At 34.2% G+C, this 11,050-nt stretch overlaps 1 protein-coding gene across 2 annotated transcripts in view; it reads right to left on the reverse strand.

The window, feature by feature from the left end:
• The window catches only part of LOC137489791 (suppressor APC domain-containing protein 1), a 57,735-nt gene extending 56,257 nt beyond the window's left edge, over positions 1-1,478 (reverse strand). For both annotated transcript variants that reach the window (XR_012402659.1, XM_073949017.1), the window contains exons 1-3: positions 1,301-1,478; positions 620-671; positions 300-359 (exon numbers count right to left, since the gene is read on the reverse strand). Coding sequence is in view for 1 of the 2 variants with exons in the window: in XM_073949017.1 (XP_073805118.1) it covers positions 300-359; positions 620-622 (63 nt within the window). In the remaining variant the exon portion in view is untranslated. The remainder of the gene's footprint in view (positions 1-299; positions 360-619; positions 672-1,300) is intronic.
• Between the last annotated feature and the right edge of the window lie 9,572 nt (positions 1,479-11,050).

Here is an 11,050-nt window from a genome sequence, read left to right on the forward strand (position 1 = left end):
TGTGAGCGTGCAGTGCGCCGCGCATGCGCTAGATGGCGGCCGCGCCTCAGAGCGCCTCACTCTACACAGCTCACACTCGGGGTTAAACAAATAAAAATAACAGCGAATTTAAGTATATTTTAAGGTTCAAACACATCAAAAGTGCTTGCATTTATCATCCTGATGATAATAACAGTAATACAAGTTATAAAAACTCCGAATATGCGATCAATTCGACCCAAAACAGCAGATAAATCGACACGAATTCAGCATATAATGATTACATAGCATGAAAACTGACGTTTAAATTACATACTTACCATCACTTGTGTGCAGCTGGACTGACAAATAGCATGGATCCCCCCTCTGCTTTGCTTGACCTGAAAACGCAGATCCAAAATCAAGCACATTAGCGTTAAAAAACTACCTATATTGAGATTTTAAAACGGTTTTCGCTACTAATAAATCTGAATACGCCATCAATTCTAGACTTTAAGTCAGCATGAATGATGTAGCAACACTAACTCCGAATCAGCGATCAATTCGACTCAAAACAGCAGATAATTCGACACATATTCAGTATATAATGCATTATATAGCACTAAAAGCTGACGTTTTTAATTAAATACTATGTACTTACCATTGTGTGGAGCAGGTTTGGCAAATAGCGTGGTTTTCCTCCTCTGCTTTACCTGACAACGCAGATGCAACATCACGATGGCATATTCAGATTTATTAGACTGTTTTATAACTGTTAATGATGATGGTAATTGCAAAATAGTTGCAAGCATAGCCTTTAAAATTTACATTGCAAATACCACTGCAAGTATTAGCCTTAAAAACGTACATTGCAATTACCATCATCATAAACAGTTATAAAACAGTCTAATAAATCTGAATATGCATCTAGACTTTGTTTTAGCATGATTAGCATGCTGACGTTAAATGATACGCAAGCTTACTTTCCAGTTAATACCACATGCAGCATATTATATTTATTTTATGTGTGTCAGGAAGAGTAGAATAAGTTATATACCATCACGTGTGTGTAATTGTGTTAAGCTGGACTGACAAAGTAGCGTCGCTTCTCTTTAGTAAACTTACCTGAAAACACAGGTGGAGCGTTTAACAGTAAACATTAGGCTAAAACTGAACCATTTACATTGTACTTACCATCTGAATCCGCGATTAACTCGACTACAATCAGCATTAACATTGTGTTTGGCAGCACAAATTAACCTAAACAAAGAATTCACTTCACAATGTGCTATTTACACAACGACACATGTCGTATTTCACAGTTTTCCCGAAGGCTTCATACCTGAAAACACAGAAAGGTCGACGTTTAGCACGCTTCATGTCGCGCCTCACACACTGTTGTCACAGGATTTCACTTCACGGTCATCTCTAGCTGCTTTCCCAACGCAGTCACCGAATGCCATTAACTTCTCCACATGTACACTCACCTGTAGCCTACTGTGAAGTATTCAGCGACATACAAGCTCCAGTATGGAAGGCCGTTGGGGCCAAAACGTCTGCAACAAACGTGTTAACGCGTAATTGCGTGTTAACACGTAATTTACACGTTAACACGTCATTTACGCGTTAACACGTTGGTACGTGTTAACACGTCATTTACGTGTTAACACGTTTTTTTTAACTAGTCTCATTTTTAAAGTGCTATCATTTACTCATTTCTCCAATTAACCTACTTATTATAATATGTGTAAAGTAGTTTCACTTAAATCACAATAAATGCTTTGCAGTCAATGATCTGTAGCAGATATTTAGCATTATAAAAGGCCAGACATATTCTGTAATGTTATGTTTGATGGCATAATAATGTAAAATAATAATGTTTGTTATTCAGCTGCTGTGATTTCTTTGAAATGTGTGTGCAGAGAAATCAGAATGAGATTTATTTGACAAGTGTGTGCAAACATACAGTATATACAAATCAACACAAGAACACAGAATGACATAAGTGGATAAAGTAAATAATAAAACATTGGTTACAAAATCATATACAGTAAGGGTTGTGTATATGTATGACTAAAAACAAGTAGCAACTAATCTAATAAAAAAAGATCTATAGAGATAAAGATGTGTAGAGATCTGGAGGTTGGGCAGGTGCACTAATCCTCTCCGCTGTCCTGACAGTCCACTGCAATCTTCTTGTGTCTGATTTGGTGATTTCTAGATGGCACTTAAGAGTTTTTTTTTATTTGAACTTTTTATACATTTATTGTTTGCAAAACTTTACACTATATACTTTTGGTCTCTGTACTGGAAGCTCCAAATCACCAAGACAAAACACTCTTGTGTGCAAACAATTGACAATAAATAATTGACAAGTTTTGATAAAACTGTAAGCTCTTTTCTGCCTGGTAAGAACAGCCCAAGTTATGATATACTAAATCAAAATTACAAGACAAAAAGTCGAAATAATGATTTATTAACTCAAAATATGACTAAAATCTGTAGAAATGACATAACGACAATAGATGGCGACAAATCACCATCTAAATGTGTAACTTAATTCTCTAAAGATGATTAATCTAATCAAACTTTTTTTTTTCCTTTCTAAAAGAGTTATTGAATCTTTAACTGAATGTCATTTTTTTTCATTCATTAGCTTGTTTTTGAAAACTGCATGCAAGAACTTAAACTCAAATGGTCCATGATATTTTTGTCAAGTAACTTTGCAATGTAGTGGGTAACACATGCAGTTTAGGTCAATTCAATATGAAGTGAATTTAAAATAATATTTCCCACATTATCTTTAACTAACCAAGGACATTTTCACAGTATTATGCCACAGTATCCAATAAAACAAAAATTCTTGTGATATGGGTCGATCAATTGTTACTTATGCAAACTTCAATACTTTCTTTAAAATATTAAAGGTGCTGTAAGCAATTTTTCATCTTAACAGGCTGGCACAATTCGGCGACTCTCAAAAAAAAAAAAAAAAAAAAAAAGTGGTTGGGCATGCACAGAGCATCTTCTTTCTCACAATGAGTTTCTTCTATCATTCATCCAACCAAGTTCGTTCTTCCGAAGTGATCTGGGAACAAGGTCAGTGCTGCAAAGAGCTTGTAAAGCCTGCCCTGGCTCATTTAAAGTGATCAGTGCAATGAATGATAAATGTCAGTAATAAATCAAAAAGTTTAAAACGGGCTTCTCTAGAAATGTAAATATTGCACATAATATGAAAGATTGTGTTCAAGCATATAGCTGACTTGTGCACTTCATGCTATTCTTTCTTCTTGCTCATTTTGTAGATAACAGACCAACAAAAAAATTCATTAAAATAAAGATACAAATTATATCAAATGAGTTTTAAAAAGATATATTTTCCAAGAAAGATACAAGTGTATGTTTTTGTTCCTGCCCATGAATAGATGATTTCTTTTGTTCTGTGGGAAATGAGGGTTTCTTTAATGCTCCACTGTAATTGGGTCACAAACCCCTGTCATTTGTTTGCTACATTTTTAATTTGTCATTATGTTAAAGATTGTCATAAGCATCTGATTTTTCCTCATTCTAATGTGCTTTCATTTTCTCCTAACTTGCTGCAGGAGTTTTAAAATCCCAACCGATAATGAAATCTGGTTACAGTGCACACAAACCTTAAACATGCACACACTACAAGACAAAGAAACCTGTGGCATAGCACACTACAAGATACTATTAAGATTGTGCCTGATGGAGCACATAACCTGATTGCAGAATAACTCTGCTTTTTAATGATAGGCTAGCTAACAAATATTTGACCAACTGCCAGAGCGAACAGCCTGCAGAATGAAAAAAAATGCTGCTTGAAAAGAGCACGTCCAAACAAATGTCTAATATTATTATGAATAACTATAATAAAAACTACTACTACTATTATTATTATTATTATTATTATTATTATTATTATTATTATTATTATTATGGATCAGAGAGAAGACAAAGGCAGATTAACAGAGAATGGATATTTAATGATACTTTAAACAATTTTGAGGTTGTTAAGTAAAGAAATATCATCAATACCAACAAAAAGAAAACAAACAAACAGAACTTAACTTCAGGTTGTAACTGAAACAAGATGATGCCAGTAGAGGTAAACACCGTACAGGATTCACAGGACAAGATAACAGACAGGATAACAAACTGGTGAGCAGGCAGGCAGGCTACATTATCAGGTAAATGCTGTCACACTGTAGAGAAATGAGTCTGGGTAATAACAAATAAATCAGACCATAAATGAGTGATTGTTCCAGGCTTACAGGGTTATGTAGTGTGAGCGATGATGAGCAACAGGAGAAGGTGATTGGTGATTGGTCTGGTGATTGGGGCTGTGCAGGTGCAGTGAATGAATCTGATTGTCCAGAAGGATTCCTGACAATTATTATTATAAGCTAATATCATAATACTGGAATGTGCCGTGCTTTGACTGGCTATTTATTTCAAAAGAAAAATTGTTAGTTGTTGCACTGCATAGCCTATAGTGTGGAAAAATATAATTTACAATGCAACAAAACCCTGGTCTGCAGTAACAGTACTGTCTCTCCCTGGGAATTTTATTTTCTATACTTTAATTTTCTAAACCTTACATTTTAATGTTTAAGCATTTTGTTTCATTGGCTACACATCTGGGTCATAAATACCACACACACAGAATAAAGTGTGGCTAATGAAAAAAAAGATGGTTTAAGCATATTATAAATTAGCTTATTAATTTATTCATTTGTTAAAACCAACACAATTCCCACCAGCTTTTCTTTTTAGGCTTTCAGGATGTTGTCACAGCCATGAACAGAATAACTGGCTTTATTAATAGCCTTATTGTTATTATTTGACCAACTGCCTATAGGCACAATCTCAAAAGAGTTTCTGGCAGTTATAAAAAAACAAAAAAAAAACAAATGCATGCACTCAAGGTGTGCTGCAATTGTCTTTCATATATAAAATAAAAGTTTGTATGTTAGAGGGAAACAGAATTGCGGCTCATCTCTTGCATTTACTTAATTTTATAACAGCCAGTAAGAGATATGCAAACTGGGACATAATGACACCTATTTTAAGGTTTTGCTTATAGTGGCAGGTAATCAAATATTACCATAATAATAATAATAATAATAATTTATTATTATTATTATTATTAGCAGGTTGTTGTTATTCTGTTCATTGTTGTGACAAGGTCCTGTAAGCCTAAAAAGAACAGCTGGGGAGAATCGTGTCACTTTTAACAAATAAATAAATATATATAAGCTAATTTATAATAAGATTAAATGTTTTTATAAAATAATGTAAGTATAAAAATAATTTAGTCCCATAGCCTAAACTGAAACGAGTAGGCTATAGGCTATAATTTTTTTTTCAGAGAGAGATAACTGCAGGGCCAGGATTTTAAATTGTGAATTATATTTTTTCAATACTATAGCTAACAATTTTGCTTTTGAACTACATAGCCAGTCAAAGCACAGTATAATAAGTAAAACTGGCCACAATTTAGTTTGGATGCGATACATTGGAAGAAAATATATACATTAAATACAAAGGCTGGTTATTTTACTGGTGATAAGGCACACTACAGTGTAACCTTACATTTTACTCATTATTTTAATTGATAATTTGTTAATTAATACTGGGCGAGGCAGTGGCGCAGTAGGTAGTGCTGTCGCCTCACAGCAAGGTTGCTGGTTCGAACCTCGGCTCAGTTGGTGTTTCTGTGTGGAATTTGCATGTTCTCCCTGCCTTCGCGTGGGTTTCCTCCGGGTACTCTGGTTTCCCCCACACTCCAAACACATGCGGTACAGGTGAATTGGGTAGGCTAAATAGTCCGTAGTGTATGAGTGTGTATGTGAATGGGTGTGTGGATGTTTCCCAAAGATGGGTTTCAGCTGGAAGGGCATCCGCTGCATAAAAACTTGCTGGATAAGTTGGCGGTTCATTCTGCTGTGGCGACCCCGGATTAATAAAGGGACTAAGCCGACAAGAAAATGAATGAATAATTAATACTTAAATGTAAAAATGGTATTGAATCTACTTAGAAAGATTTTTTATTTACTTTAAAAAATGTCTGGTGCAAAGTTTAATAGCTGTTAGTTGTGAAAGTTATTGATGTACTCTGGCTCCTTTAAGGGAGGTGCACCGGAAAGTAGGAGAGAGGAAAAAAAAGGAAGTGGAGAAAAGTTCGGCAGATGCAATGCTGTTGTAATGCTGTTTGTGAATGTTATGTTGATGCTCCAGATTAAAGACAAAGAAATGAATTATCACCCTGGTAACCCGCGTTTAATTATGATACCCACGTTGGAGAGACTGGTTTGTAAACAGCCAGAAACATGGGTTACAACAGATTTTCTACAAAAATATTATAAGGAAACTTATTTGACAACAACAGATCCTATAAATGTTATAACAAATGCCCTTAATTACCTAGCCTAGTTGACAGCAAGCATCAAGTGTTTATTGAGATTGTGTCTGTCATCTTTCTTTATGAAGCATTAAACAGAAGGGCGTACGTTGACCAGAGTGATGTTCAGCTGACGAGGTGCATTTATTTAGCCTGTAACCTACCCTATAGATTTTTTTTTTTTTTTGCATATAATGTTCTTAAAATTTCATTAAAATGTATATTTATAGTTTTTATATAAAATATAAATATATAAAAGGCCTGGATAAATTATGTATTTTATAAAAGGTTTGTTTATGGACTATGCGGGTCTCGCTGGCGCATCTGTGACCAAGACAGAACGTGTTTGTTTGAGATGATCAAGACCCACGGTATCCAGAGTAAACCACCAAATGAAAAAGAAGAATAAGAACCACATCCATCAGGAGGAACTGTGGATCCCAGAGGAGTCTGTCTGAAATAGATGTCTTTTTAGTGAACAAGCATGAATAACATGCAGGTTTTAGAGTATGTGGAATTCCCAGCTTCAACTTACATGTTTTTCATGTTTGTTAACCATTTATTAATATGATTTACCATTAACAAAGCATTTGTTAGTGTAATTATAAACCTTATAGTCTGAACTCCAGCATTAAAATGTTACATTTGTTTATTAATGGTTCTTGTAAGCACTAATTTGTTAACTAACGTATTAATTAACACTGTAACAGACGTAAATAAGCGTTATCTTACATTTCTTTATGCTGAAGGATCATTTTATTTCTATTGTTTATGGGGGACTTTTATTTTGACAAGAAATCGTTTTTTTCAGAGCTAAAAAGTTATGATGAGAAAACAGTATGGATAGCGGGCATTTCATGACGGTTTAACAGAGCTCGTGTTAAAAAGGACGGTTTATAAGTTTATTCCTTGCTGCCAAATATGTTGAGCTCCTTTTAAAGGAAGTGGAGCAGATGACGTAGGCTCAACGTAGCCATTGTGTAACGAAACGATTGAGCGCATCACCACATTAATATTCACGAGAAGGATTACAAGCTGCTACGACAGACACAATCATCGTGACACCGCAGCTACGTTTTACTTGAATTATTCATGATGCAGTGACCTAAGCACTACGCTGAGCTTACGGTGACCTTACCTCATCATCCAAGATCATGACGAGAGAGTAACGAACGCGGAAGTGCGTTAAGAAATACAAACCGAAAGCAGCAAAATACAAAGCAACAGAGTTTTGCTGCTGCTTAATGTCGTTCATCATGGGTAACACTTTACATGAATAATGATGTATTAATATGTTAACTAAACATTGCTTTATTATGAACTAATGATGAGTTAATGCATGCCAATCATGAATTAACTTTAACTACAGCATGAGTCACGAGTTCATGTGTGAATAACGGCTACCTTAATTGTTAGTACATGTTTATGCCTAATTTAACCATCATGAACTCATGATATCTTAATGTGTAATTATATTGTGACTTTACTTGGAGGGTCACATCATCATTAATCCATTCTTAACTACTCATGAACTCCTTATGCACGTCCATCTAGTATGTTACTCTGAAAAACAATAGAAAAGTGTTCTGGCAGCATAAACATGAACAGGAATTCATGAGTAGTTAAGGATGAGTTAACAGTAATGTGCCCCTCCAAGTCATGACATAATTATACATTAACAACTTATGATTTCATGTTAATTACTTTTAGCTTAAACTTAAATGTGAATTAATACATTAATCAACAGCATGTACTAACAAGTAATTAAGGTAGCTGTTATTCACACATGAACTCATGTGACTCATGTTGTAGTTTACGTTAGTTCATGATAATTGCATGCATTAACTTATCATAAAATCATTCATTCATTTTCTATTCGGCTAACTCCCTTTATTAATCTGTGTTCGCCACAGTAGAATGAACCGCCAACTTATCTAGCATATGTTATATGCAGCAGATGCCCTTCCAGCTGCAATCCATCTCTGGGAAACATCCATTCACACTCATTGACACTCATACACTACGAACAATTTAGCCTAATTTAACTGTATCGCATGTGTTTGGACTGTGGGGGAAACCAAAGCACCCGGAGGAAACCCAAGCGAACCCGGGGAGAACATGCACACAGAACTCCACACAGAAACACCAACTGACCCAGCCGAGGCTCAAACCAGCGACCTTCTTGCTGTGATTCAACAGCACTACTGTGCCACCACGTCGCCATCATGAATTATGAATTTATAATAAACTAATGTTTAGTTTGCATATTAATACATCATTATTAAAGTACTGTTATTGTAAAGTATTACCAAATCAATTATATAATATAAAACAGTATATAATTACAAATAAATATCATATAAATAAATTTATAAATACATCATTTAATTATATATATATATATATATATATATATATATATATATATATATATATATATATATATATATATATATATATATATACATTCATTTTCAGATAATGATAACTCTTATGAAGACATATTTCTTTAATTCTTTTTTTTTTTTTAATTATGCAGTGTCACATTTAGTTGGTTCTTATATGAAAGCAAGCAGCATGACTAGAACGCTATTAAAAGGATTTTCACTCCAGTGTGGTGATACATAAAGTATTTAGAGGCCTAAAAACACCAATAATACACATGGCCACATCTTATAGTACACATATATCACACAGAATAATGGAAATATAAATACTTTGTGCATGATGTATTCAAATAACTGTAAATATGATTTGCTATCAAGCCATATAAAAATGTGATAAAATGTGAATATCTGCAAAGTATATGAAATACAAGTTCATATTTAAATTATATATATATATATATATATATATATATATATATATATATATATATATATATATATGTATATATATATATATATATTATTTTTTTAAATTTTGAAAAAATGGGCAACACGGTGGCGCAGTGGGTAGTACTGTCGTCTCACAGCAGGAAGATTACTGGTTTGAACCTCGGCTGGGTCAGTTGGTGTTTCTGTGTGAAGTTTGCATGCTTTATGAAAATGGTTTTATATTTTGTATCAAAATACTTTAGTGTCTTTTGTATTTTTTAAATACTGTAAAATACTTTGAAAGTCTACATAATGACATAAAATGCAGCCTCTGATTGATGTTTTCTCAGTTGTTTGCCCAGACTTGAGATCAGAACAGAAAATGTATTAAGAAGGTCATCAATGCTTGAAGTATTGATGGAAATTATGCTCATATAAAGAAAATAACAGACAAATGGCAGGGGTATATTTGAGAGCAAGGCAACAATCATTGAAAATGGTATAATGCACAATACCATGAAAAAATATAATATAATGGAAAAAAAACACCTAAAGACGGTGTACTGGAGTTCACCAAGGGGGTAAACGAAGACTTTAAGTTAAAGAAGAACTGAAAAAATCTTCAGAAAATGAGTAAACTGCACAAATGGATGGATTGCTGATGTAGATGCCAAGACAATAAGACACACCACATAAAAATAAGTCCTTCAGTGGTGACACCTATACTTCATTGGTTCTTTCAAATGTCAGAATTTTGATCTGCAGGTGCACTTATATAGTTAATGAAGAGGAAAGATGTCAGTCTAAAGATAGCAAAGTGGCACAATACAGTATATGAGACACATATTTAATAATACTCCAGCCTATACAGACTGGTCAAAAACTCTAGACTCCAGACTTCGCAAAAACAGATAAGTCCATTTTTACAGATGTCATGTTTTTACAGATGTCATGTTTTATGTTTTGCATTTGTTACCACTAAAACACAATTTTATGTGTTGGCCCTGCATATTGTGTTGTGCTCCACCCTGCTTTTCCACCATGGTCTCTCACCAGCTCTCAGGTTAATTAGCTCCCAGCTGCTAATCATTATGAATCTGCCTGAATCAGAGTGTTTTGGCTTTAAATACAGCCCTCTGAAGCTAGAGAGCTGAGGAACACTTCTTCCCAACTCTGAATAGGAATAGGAATAGGAATAGGAATAGGAATAGGAATAGGAATAGGAATAGGAATAGGAATAGGAATAGGAATAGGAATAGGAATAGGAATAGGAATAGGAGCAGTAGCAGCAGCAGCAGCAGCAGCAGCAGTAGTAATTAATTAATTAATTTTATATTTCTTATAATTTTATTGTCTTGAGAAAATTAGTAAATCTTGAGAAAATTAGTAAACTGCTCAAATAATAGTAGTTCTGGATGGATTGCTGATGTAGATGGCAAGACAATAAGACACACCACATAAAAATAAGCCCTACAGTGGTGACACCTATACTTAAATGGTTGTTTAAAAAGTCAGAATTGTGATCTGCAGGTGCACTTATATAGTTAATGAAGAGGAAAGATGTCTGTCTAAAGATAGCAAAGTGGCAAAATACAGTATATGAGACACACATATTTAATAATACTCCAGCCTATACAGACTGGTCAAAAACTCCAGATTCCAGACTTTGCAAAAACAGATAAGTCCATTTTTACAGATGTCATGTTTTATGTTTTGCATTGGTTACCACGAAAACCTTATTTTATGTGTAGGCCCTGCATATTGTGTTGTGCTCCACCCTGCTTTTCTCTCTGTCTCTCACCAGCTCTCAGGTTAATTAGCTCCCAGCTGCTAATCATTATGAATCTGCCTG

The sequence above is a fragment of the Danio rerio genome, chromosome 4, assembly GCF_049306965.1.
Source record: "Danio rerio strain Tuebingen ecotype United States chromosome 4, GRCz12tu, whole genome shotgun sequence".
Taxonomy (NCBI): domain Eukaryota; kingdom Metazoa; phylum Chordata; class Actinopteri; order Cypriniformes; family Danionidae; genus Danio; species Danio rerio.